Here is a 14,798-nt window from a genome sequence, read left to right as displayed (position 1 = left end):
TGGATTTCAACAGTTTGCTCCCACACAGAAACATAAAGTGAAAAATAATAGATGATTTTTTAAAATGATGATGAAATCAGAGCAGACCTATTGTCATGTTTAATCCCAGTGAGAGTCAAGTTGGGAGTTGATAATTTCTTTTTTTTTTTTACAGAGGATCAGTTTAGTATGCATTAAGTAAGGATTTCAACAGTTTGCACCCCCATAGAAACACAAAGTGAAATATATTGTTTGAGTACTCGTTATAGCATTAAATCTCAATGTACAGCACATTAAGGATAGAGATCCTACATGAGGAGTAAGTGCACAGTGACTCCTGTTGTTGACTTTACCAATTGACACTCCTGTCTATGGCATCAGTAATCTCCCTATGCTCCAGTCATGAGTTTCCAAGGCTATGGAAGCCCTCTGAGTTCTCCGATTCTTATCTTGTTTAGACAAGCTCATAGTCAAAGTGGAGGTTCTCTCCTCCCTTCAGAGAAAGGTACCTCCTTCTTTGATGGCCTGTTCTTTCCACTGGGATCTCACTCGCAGAGATCTTTTGCCAGAGTGTCTTGGCTTTCCATGCCTGAAATACTCTCATGAGCTTTTCAGCCAGCTCCGAATGCCTTTAGGGCTGATTCTGAGGCCAGAGTGCTATTTAGGACATCTGCCATTCTATGAGTCTGCTGAGTATCTCACTTCCCATGTTGGATCACTCTCCCCTTTATTTACTCCATCAGTTAGCATTAGCAGGTACTAGACTTGTCTATGTGCTCCCTTTGTCTCCCAGTCCCTTCACCATGACCAACTGTGAACTGAAACTGATCACCTGGAACAGTGAGATGGCATTGGTACATGCCACCTCGATGGGATTGAATTGGAATCCCCTGGTATGCTTCCAACTCCACCACTTGGGGCAAGTCAGCCTGAGCATGTCCCAAATTATACATCTCTTCCCTCTCCCATTCCCACCACCATGTTCAACAGGGATCACATTTCAGTTAATTTTCAACACTTAAGAATAACTGTGCATCAATTACAGATCTAAACCAGTCATATTAAGTAGAACAGATAAAAAAAACTACTAAGAGGGATAATGTATTTAGTTGTTCATTAACAGTCAGGGCTATGCTGATCAAGCCACCATTTCCCATAGTGTCCACCTCACTCCAACAGGTTTCCCTCTTGGTGTTCAGTCAGTCATCACCGATCAGGGAGAACATATGGTATTTGTCCCTTTGGGACTGGCTTATTTCACTCAGCATGATGTGTTCCAGATTCCTCCATTTTGTTGCAAATGACTGGATTTCGTTGTTTCTTACTGCGGTATAGTATTCTAAAGAGTACATATCCCATAATTTCTTTATCCAGTCTATCGTTGATGGGCATTTAGGTTGGTTCCAGGTCTTAGCTATTGTGAATTGAGCTGCAATAAACATTAGGGTGCAGACCTCTTTTTTGTTTGCCAATTTAAATTCCTTTGGGTAAATTCCAAGGAGTGGGATGGCTGGGTCGAACGGTAGGGTTATATTCAGGTTTCTGAGGAATCTCCAGACTGACTTCCATAGTGGCTTGACCAGTTTGCATTCCCACCAACAGTGGGTTAGTGTCCCTTTTTCCCCACATCCTCGCCAGCATCTGTTGTTGGTAGATTTCTGCATGTGAGCCATTCTAACCGGGGTGAGGTGAAACCTCATTGTGGTTTTGATTTGCATTTCCCTGATTGCTAATGACCTTGAACATTTTTTCATGTGCCTGTTGGCCATTTGGATTTCCTCTTTTGAAAAATGTCTATTGAGGTCCTTGGCCCATCTCTTAAGTGGGTTGTTGGTTTTGTTTTTGTGGAGTTTCTTGATCTCTTTGTAGATTCTGGTTATTAACCCTTTGTCTGTTGCATAGTTTGCAAATATTTTTTCCCATTCTGTCGGTTGTCTTTTCACTCTCCTCACTGTTTCTTTTGCAGTACAGAAACTTCTCAATTTGATGCAATCCCAATAGTTGATTTTGGCTTTGACTGCCTGTGCCTCCCGGGTCTTTTCCAGAAAGTCTTTGCCTGTGCCAATATCTTGAAGGGTTTCTCCAATGTTCTCTAGTAACTTGATGGTGTCAGGTCGTAGATTTAGGTCTTTAATCCATGTGGAGTGGATTTTTGTGTAAGGTGTAAGGTAGGGGTCTTGCTTCATGATTCTGCACGTGGAAATCCAATTTTCCCAGCACCATTTATTGAATAGACTGTCCTTGCTCCAGGAATTAGTTTTAGATCCTTGATCAAATATAAGTTGGCTGTAGATGTTTGGGTTGATTTCCGGTGTTTCAATTCTGTTCCATTGGTCTATCCATCTGTTTCTGTACCAGTACCATGCTGTTTTAATTACAACTGCCCTGTAGTATGTCCTGAAATGTGGTATTGTGATGCCTCCGGCTTTGTTTTTGTTGTACAAGATTGCTTTAGCTATTCGAGGTCTCTTGTGCCTCCATATAAATTTCAGCACCATTTTTTCCAGATCTGAGAAGAAGGTCTTCGGTATCTTGATTGGTATTGCATTGAATCTATAAATTGCTTTTGGGAGAATGGACATTTTGATGATATTGATTCTTCCAATCCATGAGCATGGAAGATTTTTCCATTTCTTGGTATCCTCTTCTATTTCTTTCTTTAAGGTTTTGTAATTTTCATCGTAGAGATCTTTAACGTCTTTGGTTAAGTTTATTCCAAGGTATTTGATTGTTTTTGTAGCTATTGTGAATGGGATTGATCTTAGAAGTTCTTCCTCAGCCTTGGCATTGTCTGTGTATACAAAGGCTGTTGATTTTTGTGCATTGATTTTATACCCTGCTACTTTGCCAAACTCTTCTATGAGTTCCAATAGTCTCTTAGTAGAGTTCTTTGGGTCCTCTAAATAAAGAATCATGTCATCTGCAAAGAGGGATAGTTTGAGTTCTTCCTTCCCAATTTGTATCCCTTTAATTTCTTTTTCTTGCCTAATAGCTCTGGCTAGAACCTCCAGAACTATATTGAATAGCAGTGGTGAGAGTGGGCATCCCTGTCTGGTTCCAGATCTTAGTGGAAATGCTTCCAACTTTTCCCCATTCAATAGGATGTTGGCTGTGGGTTTTTCATAGATTGCTTTGATTGTATTGAGGAATGTTCCTTCCAAACCCAGTTTGCTTAGAGTTTTCATCATGAACGGGTGTTGTATTTTATCAAATGCTTTCTCGGCATCTATTGAGATAATCATATGGTTTTTCTTCTGCAGTCTATTAATGTGGTGTATCACATTGATTGTCTTGCGCACATTAAACCATCCCTGCATACCAGGGATAAATCCCACTTGGTCTGGGTGGATGATCTTTCTGATGTGTTGTTGCATTCTATTGGCCAGAATTTTATTGAGGATTTTTGCATCTATGTTCATCAGGGATATTGGTCTGTAATTCTCTTTCAGTGCTGCATCTTTTTCCGGCTTAGGAATTAAGGTGATGCTGGCTTCATAGAAAGAATTTGGGAGGACTCCCTCTTCTTCGATTGTTCTGAATAGTTTGAGAAGAATTGGAGTTAGTTCTTCTTTAAATGTCTGGTAGAATTCAGCAGTGAATCCATCTGGTCCTGGGCTTTTCTTTGTTGGGAGGGCCTTTATTACTGTTTCAATTTCTGTCTCAGTTATGGGTCTGTTTAGGTTTTCGATGTCTTCCTGGTTCAATTTAGGCAGGTTGCATGTGTCCAGGAATCTATCCATTTCTGATAGGTTTCCCTGTTTGCTGGCATACAAGTCCTTGTAGTAATTTCTGATGATTCTTTTTATTTCTGTGGTGTCTGTTGTTACATTTCCTTTTTCATCTCTGATTTTATTGATTTGGGTCTTTTCTCTTCTTTTTTTAGTTAGTTGGGCCAATGGGGTGTCAATTTTGTTTATTTTTTCAAAAAACCAGCTCTTCCCTTGGCTGATTTTTTGTAATGTTTTTCTTGATTCAATCCTGTTGATTTCTTCTCTGATTTTAATTATTTCTCTTCTCCTACTAGATTTGGGTCTGATTTGCTTAGGTTTTCTAGATCCTTGAGGTGAATTGAAAGCTCATCTATTTGGTGTCTTTCCAATTTCTTGATGTAGGCACCTATTGATATAAACTTTCCTCTTAACACTGCTTTTGCTGTGTCCCATAAGTTTTGGTATGTTGTGCTGTTATCCTCATTTACTTCCAGAAAGTTTTTGATTTCTCTTTTGATTTCTTCTATGACCCATTGTTCATTCAGGAGCATGTTGTTCAATCTCCATGTGTTTGCGTATGCTCTAGGGATTCCTGAGTTGGTAATTTCCAACTTCATTCCTTTATGGTCTGAGAAGCTGCATGGTATGATTCTAATTCTTTTGAATTTGCTGAGACTCGCTTTATGGCCTAGTATGTGGTCAATCCTAGAGAAGCTTCCATGTACTGCTGAGAAGAATGTAAAATCTTTAGCTGTAGGATGGAAAGTTCTGTATATATCTGTTAGATCCATTTGGGCTATAGTGTCGTTTAAATCTACTGTATCCTTGTTGATCTTCTGACCGGATGATCTGTCTATTTCTGAGAGTGGAGTATTGAAGTCCCCCAGTACTACTGTATTGGGGTCTAAGTCTCCCTTTAAGTCCGTTAATAAATCTTTTAGATAAACTGGTGCCCTGTAGTTAGGTGCATATACATTGATAATTGTTATATCTTCCTGTTGAATTGATCCCTTAATCATGATATAGTGTCCCTCTTTGTCTCTCTTAACAGTTTTTGTGGTAAAGTTTATGTTGTCCGATATTAAGATGGCTACGCCCGCTCTTTTTTCATTTCTGTTGGCATGGTATATCTTTTTCCAGCCTTTCACTTTCAGTCTGTATGGATCTTTGTTGGAAAGATGTGTTTCTTGTAAGCAGCAAATAGATGGGTTTTGTTCCTTAACCCAATCAGCCAATCGGTGTCTTTTAACTGGACAGTTCAGGCCATTCACGTTCAAAGTGACTAATGATAAGTGGTAACTTTGCCCTGCCATTTGCCAAAGATAAGTTCTAATATATGCTTTGAATTCCCTGTGATCTTTTGCTGTGAGGTTTCCTTCCTTGGTTTCCTTCCTTTACCTTCTTTCATATTGATGACCGTGTTTCTGTGTTTCTGTGTGTAACACATCTTTAAGCATCTTTTGCAGGGCTGGACGAGTGGCAACAAATTCTTTCAATTTCTGTTTGCAATGAAAAGTCTTTATTTCACCTTCATTCACAAATGATAGCTTTGCAGGATATAATATTCTGGGCTGGCAGTTGTTCTCTCTTAGTACCTGGGCTATATCTCGCCATTCCCTCCTAGCTTTTAGAGTTTCTGATGAGAAGTCAGCTGTGAGTCTGATTGGAGATCCTCTGAGAGTAATCTGACGTTTCTCTCTTGCACATTTTAGGATCTTTTCTTTATGTTTCACTGTGGAGAGTTTAATTACAACGTGTCGTGGTGAGGATCTCTTTTGGTCATGTTTATTAGGGGTTCTGTGGGCTTCCTGTACTAGGATTTCTCTGTCCTTCTCCAAACATGGGAAATTTTCTGCTAATATCTCACTAAAAAGGCCTTCTAATCCTTTCTCCCTCTCCATGCCTTCAGGAACTCCTAGAACCCGAATGTTGGGTTTTTTAATAGTATCCTGAAGATTCCCGACAATATGTTTCAAATTTCTAATTTCCTCTTCTTTTCTTTGGTCTGACTGTATCCTTTCCTGTTCTCTGTTTTCTAAGTCCGATATTCTCTCTTCTGCTTCACCCATTCTGTTTGTAAGGCTCTCTATTGTGTTTTTCATTTGATCTATTGAATTCTTCACTTCAGTCACTATCACAGTTTCCTGTTGTACTAGTTGTTTCGTTTCATTTTGATTCCTCCTTAATATTTCATTTTCACGAGAGAGATTTTCTATCTTGTCCATTAAGGATTTGTGTAGTTCCAGAATTTGTTTTTGAGAACTTCTTAATGTTCTTATCAATTTTTTGAGATCTGCTTCTTGCATTTCTTCTATGTCATCATCTTCATAATCTTGAATTGGGGTGTCTTTTTCATTTGAGGGCGTCATGGTGACTTCCTTGTTTTTATTACCTCGGTTTTTGCGTTTGTTATTTGGCATATTGGAGATATTTGGTTTCTTCACTGTGGTGCTTTTTCTTGTTATACTATGACTCTAGATTAAGTGGACTATCTGTTTTTGATGGAGCCTTAGGGCTTGAGATGGGTGTGGCCTGAGAGCTCTGTTTGGTGTGCCAAAGGTGACACTCCCAGGTTAGGCGTGGTAAATCTCTCTCTCTCTCTCTTTTTTTTTTGATTCAAAAGGGAAGTAAAAAATATGGAACGCTTCACGAATTTGCGTGTCATCCTTGCGCAGGGGCCATGCTAATCTTCTCTGTATCGTTCCAATTTTAGTATATGTGCTGCCGAAGCGAGCACGACATGTATATATTGTTCTTTCTTGCTCTCTCCATTTTAGGATAAAAGTAACACATCATAGAACCTTCATAGGTAGGATGAACTCACATGATATCCTAAATGGAATAAGGCTCATCAAAGTCTTTGGAAAGCCCTTTTCATGAGCCTGGCATGTTAAATAATCAGGCAATGATGGAAAAACCTTGTCTAAGTAATTTGAAACACCCAAAGTGTAGCTCAGTTAATTTGGAGACACTTCATAAAAGCTTATCTTAAGATACTTGAATGTCTATGACTGTTGAATCAGGGCAGGTCACATTTGAGGAGACAGGGTATAGTTTTCACAAATAGTGTTACCTTGCACTGAAAACTATCCTGGCTCATGTTTCACTATGTCCATCTCTCATTCCCTCTGGGGTTGTGTGCTGAGGAAATATGAATGGAACTTAACCCTTCATTGTGAGTGTTTCACTTACCAGCTTCTGTTCTTGCTTCAGTTATGATGGAATATTCCTTTCTACATTTAGCCAGTGAAGAACAAAGTTGTAGTTTGATTAAATCTTCCAAAGGTGGCCTTTTCATTTGTCAAAGTCACACAGATTGAACAGAAACAATAAGGTTATTAAGTATCTGTCTCCTGGAACTTGCCCAGTCTCTCCTTGTGTGGCCCAAGATGCTATCTCTACCAGCTTGTGTTTCTAGTCTTGAAGCTCTGTCAGATACAGAACACAAAATTAAAATTTAGTCTTTGTGGTTTATTTTAGGTGAACTTTTGTAAAGAATTTCCTTTCTCTTGGAAAGTGGTCTAGAATCAAACTGCAGTTCTTATGCTGAGATAGGGTCTCCTGATATCTGCTGTTACTCCTGTGAGCCGAAACTGAAGACATGTTGTGACAGCTGTGGGGTTCCACTGCTGCTTTTCATTAGGTTCAGAAGAGCCTCAGTGCCTTTGCTTGGGTGTTAGTAATGCTTTACTGCAGTAACTAATGAATAAGTAGGTTTGTGCTTCTATGAAATTAGCTGTTTTCCTCTGTTATACCCAACAATCGCCATGTGTGTTTGCCAGATATTCATAAACAATTCTTTACTTTTGCCAGATTTGCATTTCTTTCTGTTTAAGGAAGGTGTTTATTAAAGCCAGCAATAACTTATGACAGTGCAAAGTAGCTGTCACGATGAGTATGTAATTGACTGGGTATTTTGTTAACTCCACCAAGGAAAAAACATGAAACAATAGGGATTCTCCCAGGGTAGATGTTGGTTTTCATGCTGCTGTGATGGCTGCTCAAATCTGACTCTAGGGCAGTGGTGTTAGTTTTATTTTGGCAGTTGTTCAAGGTCATTTCTTGGGACTTATATAAAATTGTCAAAATCAGGCAAGACTTTCTAGACTCCTTTTCTGAAACTCGGGGACTTGATTAGAGATGATTAAAATATTAAATCATGAAATGGCTTGAATATTTCCTAGATACAGGCTCAGGGCTGAATACTATGGTACAGCTGCAAGCAAGACAAGCTCAATGCAGCACATAGTACAAGAAACAGGTGACAGATAGCAGCTCTTTTGTATTGCTCTCTGAAAACAAGCATGAAGATGCAAGCAGGAGACATGAGTCTGAGGGGCACCAGCAGGAAATGCTTTCCTGAGGATGTGATATGTCAACTGAAACCTGAGAGTCGGCAGCTGAGAGCTCTGGGGGTGGCCATGGAAGACTGTCTGAGGCCACAAGGGCAGCAGGTGGAAAGACCCTGTGATGGGGCGAGATGCATGCTGTGAGAGGAACTGGATGACCTTTGTGGTAGGGGTATTGTGGAAGAAAAATGAAAAAAATTGCTGAGTTGAGTGCCTCTAAATGAAACCATAGATGTCCATGGGGTTTCAAGGCAGTGAAGGATTCTGGGCTTTATCCTGAGATGGTTGGGAGGTCTTCATAGTTGAAGGCGTCATGGTTGAGGCAAAGGCAGGCCATGGCCATAACCCTGGAACAGGGCAGTTAGACTTGCATCTGAATTGTATGGGAGAAGGTAGAGTTTCCTTGTTTTTCCTTTTTGAAACCTGACAAAGTGTGGAGAGTGACATGCTAATTTTAGAAATTCTGGGGAATTGGGGTAAGGCTGGCTGTTAGCATTTTTAAGGGACATTTCTTTTTTTTTTTTTATTTTATTTTATTTTATTTTATTTGAAAGACAGAGTTACAGAGAGAGGCAGAGAGAGAGTGGTCTTCCATTAGATGGTTCACTCCCCAGATGACCGCAACGATTGGAGCTGCACAATCTGGAGTCAGGAGCTTCTTCCGGGTCTCCCATGGGGGTGAAGGTCTCCAAGGACTTGGGCCATTTTCCACTGCTTTCCCAGGCCATAGCAGAGAGCTGGATCGAGGTGGAGCAGCCAAGACTAGAACCAGCATCCATGTGCGATGCCAGCGCTTCAGGCCAGGGCTTTAAACAGCTGTGCCACAGCACTGGCCCCATAAGGGACATTTCTTTTAAACTTAGATAAACTTGGAAATCTTTTCTTCATTAAATGCCTGACTTTCTCATGGAACTTCAGATGAGAAACAGTAGCTGAAAATATACTTTGGAAACTTAAGCTTTTGGTGTGCTGGTAATCTCATTTATGATATGCTAGAGTTTTAAACTTCTGTAGTAATGGTTCCTGGTTGAGTTAGGGATCTTTTGTCAGTTTGTATTTGAGTTTTTTCACTTAGCTTTAAGATTGATTTTCAAGGAATGCCATATGTAAATTTGAAATTCAGATTTGTAGTGCTGCGTGTATATACAGGGGCTTCAAAAAGTGTACAAAGAAATGAACTTAAAAACACTGAACTTTCTTTAATTTTTATTTATGTATTTGAAAGGCAGAGTTACAGAGAAGCAGAGGCAGAGAGGGAGGCCCTCTATTCATTGGTTCACTCCCCAACTGGCTGCAATGGCCAGAGCTGGGCTGATCCGAAGCCAGGAGCCAGGAGTTTCTTCTGGGTCTTCCATGCGGGTGCAGGGGCCAAAGCACTTGGGCTATCCTCCACTGCTTTGCCAGGCACATTAGCAGGGAGTAGATTGGAAGTGGAGCAGCAGGGACTTGAACTGATGCCCATATGGGATGCCAGTGCTGCAGGCCAAGGTTTTACCAGCTACACCACAGTGCCAGCCCCGCCCCCAACACTGCATGTGTATGCATGCTCAGTCTGGTCTTTCAGGCAGGTTCGATTAGTAAAGAGAGCAGTGCTGAAGATGGTGACTGTAAGTGGTGAGAACTATTAGTTTGTAGGGTGGATCCAGATTGCTATTTATACAGACGTATAAAGGTCTGCATGTGGGATCCCCATCTCTGAACGAGAAGCAGAACTTACAATAACTTCAGATGTCCACGTTAGACTGAGCAGGGGTTCCAAAGCATTCTGCATCCTTATTTGGGTTGTTGGAGTCCTCAGCCACCCTGCTGCAGTGTGTCCAGGCGCCTATGGGAAACCTGCTGGTGGAGTAACCCACACATTTGGGCAGTGCTTGTTATCGATTTTCTGTTAAGTTGCAAGCTGCTAAATTAGAAGCAACACATGCACCCATGTGGAAGAAAGCTAGTTTCCTGTTCAGACTATATTAGTCTCGATTTATAAATATGAACAAGTAACCAAGTCTTACTTGATTTTGGGGAAAATGAATAGCGCAAATTATATTAACAAATCAGTTGACCTTGTAGGAAGCAAATATCTGAGGCAATAGAGAATTTAGGATGCTCAAATTTATTTCTCTGCTTTTCAAGTGAATACAAATGTAGAGGTAGATGGAGAGAGAGGTGGGGATAAGGGACGGGGAAGTAGGGGGAGTGAGATGGATTGATCTTTTATCTGCTGGTTAATTCTTCAAATATGTGTAATAGATGGGGCTGGGCCAGGTTGAAGCCAGAAGCCTGGGACCCAGTCTGACCTGGGTTCTCCTATATGGGTGACAGAAACTCAAGTACAAGTCATCACCTGCTGCCTCCTACAGTGTACATTAGGGAGCTGGATAAGAATTGCAGCAGAGACTTGAACTTGAAGACACTGACATGGGTTATGGGTTTCCCAAAAGGCATCCTAACTGCTGTGCCTAACTCTTACCTAGGACTCAGATTTAAGAATATACTCTTCAAACAGACTGCTGGGAAAAGAAGCAATCAAATCATTTAAGTCATTTAATTTCTTGAAAGAACTGAAATAAAGATAGGCAAGGCCAATAACTGAACTACTTCTGTGAAAGTCAAAAGCAGTCTCCAAGCAAGAAAGATGGAGAATATGAAAGAAGTTTGGGGACATGGGAAATAGATCCAGAACTTCTGATCTCTAACAGGAGTTCTAGAAGCAAGAAGAGCAGATAGTAAGGGAAATAATGGAAGAAGGTTTCTTCGAGCTGAAAAAAGACAATTTTGGGATGCATTAAAATAGATGAGAAAAGAGCTGCACCTAGATCTCCTGGGTGAATTTCAGGTTTTCCAGGATCAAGGAGAGAATGTTCAAAGAAATAGCTTATCTACTATGTAATAGACCTCGGCTATTTCATTAGTTACAATTGCATGCTAGGTGAGAAATGAATATTCTCTTTCCAGTTTTGAGGGAAAGTTATTTTCAGAATATAATTCTGTACCCAAACAGTATGTGGAGACAGACTTTGAGGTAGAGATTCAGGAAGTTTTTACCAGTGTATGTACTCTCCCTTAATGGTAGAAACAGTACAAGGAGAAAGTTCTCGATCCATGGAACAATGGCTATGGAGGTGACCCACAGAAATCAAGAGGTGAGTTCACTCTCAAGGCTCATGATGTCCTCCACCTATTAGTTGTGACCCAGTGCGAAAGACTTTATTTCCCTTTGATCACATTTATGATCACTTTTTCCACTGAACTAATCAACTGTGACAGAATGAAAATACCATCATAAACCTCAACAATGTCAAAGAGCTATCAAATCTGAAAGTGGAAATGGAAAGAGTATACGTGTACCCAATGTCTCGCCTTTCATGGCAGGAAATCGAATACCAACAAGGTGAAACTTGGTTTGTCTACTTAGTTATATACTAAGTTTATAATTGTCCTTGAGTTCCAATAAATAAGATTCCTGGTAGGTAGTTCTGGCTAGATAAGGATATAAACCAGGAGTCTCTTTTCCTAATGTATGAGAGTCCTTCAGAGTTTTTGGAAAAGTAGAATTAAAAGATAACACATTTTCTACAAACATTTTGAAGATACTCTCATGTATTTTATCTTGTGTTTATTTTAATGAAATCATAAGCTGGTTAGTTATAGGACCAAATAGTTTTTCCATTGGTTAAGTTTTTTTACTTTTTAATTTTTTTTAATTTTAATTTTTTTTTTTGACAGGCAGAGTGGACAGTGAGAGAGAGACAGAGAGAAAGGTCTTCCTTTTGCCGTTGGTTCACCCTCCAATGGCCACCGCGGCCAGCGCGCTGCGGCCAGCACACCGCACTGATCCGATGGCAGGAGCCAGGTACTTATCCTGGTCTCCCATGGGGTGCAGGACCCAAGTACTTGGGCCATCCTCCACTGCACTCCCTGGCCACAGCAGAGAGCTGGCCTGGAAGAGGGGCAACCGGGACAGAATCCGGCGCCCCGACTGGGACTAGAACCCGGTGTGCCGGTGCTGCAAGGCAGAGGATTAGCCTAGTGAGCTGCGGCGCCGGCCTCCATTGGTTAAGTTTTATATTTACTTTCTATCCTCTCTCAAAATGAGTGGTTGTTTTCTGCCACTGGACTATTAGCCACATATATTGTGTCCTTGAGTGCAAGAAAGGCATTTTGGACATCTTTTCATTTTATTGTTTATAGCTCTTGCCTATATTCCACTGAGTCATGATGTGTTTTTTTTTTTAAACTTTTATTTAATAAATGTAAATTTCCAAAGTACAGCTTATGGATTACAATGGCTCCCCCCCCCCATAACTTCCCTCCCACCTGCAACCCTCCCCTTTCCCACTCCCTCTCCCCTTCCATTCACATCGATTCATTTTCAATTCTCTTTATATACAGAAGATCAGTTTAGCATACATTAAGTAAAGATTTCAACAGTTTGCTCCTACACAGAAACATAAAGTGAAAAATACTGTTTGAGTACTAGTTATAGCATTAAATCTCAATGTACAGCACACTAAGGACAAAGATCCTACATGAGGAGTAAGTGCACAGTGACTCCTGTTGTTGACTTAACAAATTGACACTATGATGTGTTTTTATCTTTTTACTTGTTGAATTTAGTGGGTCATTAAACATTGACTATAATGTAAATGAAAAATATTATCTCAAATATTGAAGGGGAGAGGGAGAAAGGAAGGGAAGAAGGCAAGTACCAATGTATTCTAAGAATACATATCTATGAAGTACATGGAATTTTTTCTCTTCGTATTAATATCCCAGTAACATGAGAATTGAGAACTGTTGTCATTATGACTCATTTGTGACCCTGAGAATCCAACGTATTAGTGAATTCCTTCACAAAACAAATAGAAGGATGTTTTGCGCTCTGGAGATAATGGAAAAGGATTGTTTGAATTTTGTTCTCATCACCCTTCCATTTTATTTTTTAAAAGTTTTATTTATTTATTTGAAAGTCAGAGTTACACAGAGAAGGAGAGGCAGAGAGAGTGAGTGAGTTGGCTGCAGTGGCCGGAGCTGCGCCTATCCGAAGCCAGGAGCTTCTTCCAGTCTCCTACGTGGGTGCAGGGGCCCAAGGATTTGGGCCATCTTCTGCTGTTTTCCCAGGCCATGGCAGAGAGCTGGGTTGGAAGTGGAGCAGCTGGGACTCGAACTGGTGCCCATATGGGATGCTGGCAATGCAGGTGGAGACTTTACCCACTATGCCACAGCTGTGGTCCCACCCTTCCACTTAGAGACTTACGGTGCTTCCTGGTAGGTAACTGGACTTGGATTTCCCACTACACGGCACAATCATAGATGTGAATGAAGACTGTTTTCTGGGAGAGGACTCCATTATTTTCAGATACGAGATTACTTAACCTGTTTCTTCATAGAATTAGTTCCTATACCATGTATGTCATTGTGATGGCTATATAGAATTTGGAAGCTATTCTACGTTTTCGTGGATTTTGCATTGTGACTGTGATCTAAATTGGAAACAACTGTTAGGATGGCATCACATCATTGACAGATGATTAGGTTGCTGTTTTGCCTTGTTCTTCTCACAGTCAATTGTTTTCACACAGGCCTCTTCACAACCTGTGCCCTGTTCACTGTCCTTAAATTTGATTTTGGACATAGATTTAAGAGGCAAATGGCTTCTGTAGAAAATTTTTAATTATGCCTTTGAAGTGCAATTTCTACTGAAGTTAGATTTCTTTTATCTCCCCTATTAATTGCAGATGGGAAGTCTGATGATGACTTGTGAAGTTGAAGAGATCCCTGTGGCCATAGATAACACTGGCTTTGTTCGCTGTTACAGTTGGCATCCCATCTTCAGTGCTGACCTGTGACTAAGTGGAAACAAGCTGACAGTCCAGAGAACCTCCCTTTTCTGAACTAATTTTTCTAGTTATAACTTTAGATCATTTTCCTACTTAAAGTTCCCTGAAAGGAACCAAGAATGGCAGTGAAGGAAGAGTACGAAGGTGTGTTTGTGTAGCTAGTTAAGTTTTTGAGTAGAAATCTAATCAGTTCATGATTAGCTACTTTAACCATTAAGATTATGTTAATAAGAACTAAGAAATATTTGACCTATGAAATTCAGTAATTAGAATAATGTTAAAGCTATGATCCCTATGGAATAAATGTGATTAGATACTCCTTATTAAACATGGTGAGGTTTTGTAACTCATTTCAACACATATTTATTAAATACTTCCCGCCAGTCACCAGGGACATATATAATCCCTTAGTTACTTTCAAACCAAATACACTTTAAACCTTAATCCTAATATTGAAAGTGACTTTCCGGATTACTCTAGATGCTTGTTGTATAAGTTAATTTATTAGATATTTCTTAAAAGTGAATTTATGAAAATGATTTATATATCCTGAACAATGATATTCTGGGACTATAAGTCCTTATATGTGTGGATCTTGGTTGCTGATTTTTAAATCATTACATAGGTCATCATAGGTTGAATGGGAACTGTAGGAAGATACTCAAATTAACCATCTAGATTTCTCTGGCTATAATTTGAGGGTTGGGACTCTTGGGCACAGTGACTACTCTGCTTAAATAATCCTTAATTTTCCATTTGACAATACTGGTAGAATATGAAGAGTGTAGCCAAGCCCTATTTATTTTATGTTTGTCAGGAAAAGAACACTGTGAACACCTGTTTCAGAGTAGCAGCAGGACTTCCCACACCCCTTATGCTTATTGGGTCACAGAGTACTGTGGAGAAATTAATGCTACTCAGGTTTC

General features: G+C 40.1%; 1 protein-coding gene and 1 non-coding gene across 6 annotated transcripts in view; one reads left to right on the top strand and one right to left on the bottom strand.

Annotated features, from left to right (window-relative positions):
* The window catches only part of SLAIN1 (SLAIN motif family member 1), a 90,020-nt gene that overhangs the window by 24,268 nt on the left and 50,954 nt on the right, over positions 1 to 14,798 (top strand). The window contains exon 1 of one of the 5 annotated variants that reach the window (XM_051850000.2): positions 12,496 to 14,016. The exons of the other annotated variants lie outside the window; for them this stretch is intronic. Within the exon in view, the coding sequence (XP_051705960.1) occupies positions 13,992 to 14,016 (25 nt within the window). The 5' untranslated portion in view covers positions 12,496 to 13,991. Of the gene's footprint in view, positions 1 to 12,495; positions 14,017 to 14,798 lie in introns of those variants that run through there. 5 annotated transcript variants of the gene reach the window in all.
* On the bottom strand, positions 6,320 to 6,426 carry LOC138843921 (U6 spliceosomal RNA). The gene has a single exon (XR_011379131.1). It is a non-coding gene; the product is annotated as a U6 spliceosomal RNA (small nuclear RNA).

The sequence above is a fragment of the Oryctolagus cuniculus genome, chromosome 9 (assembly GCF_964237555.1).
Source record: "Oryctolagus cuniculus chromosome 9, mOryCun1.1, whole genome shotgun sequence".
Taxonomy (NCBI): Eukaryota; Metazoa; Chordata; class Mammalia; order Lagomorpha; family Leporidae; genus Oryctolagus; species Oryctolagus cuniculus.
This window is presented reverse-complemented; position numbering and strand designations above follow the sequence as displayed.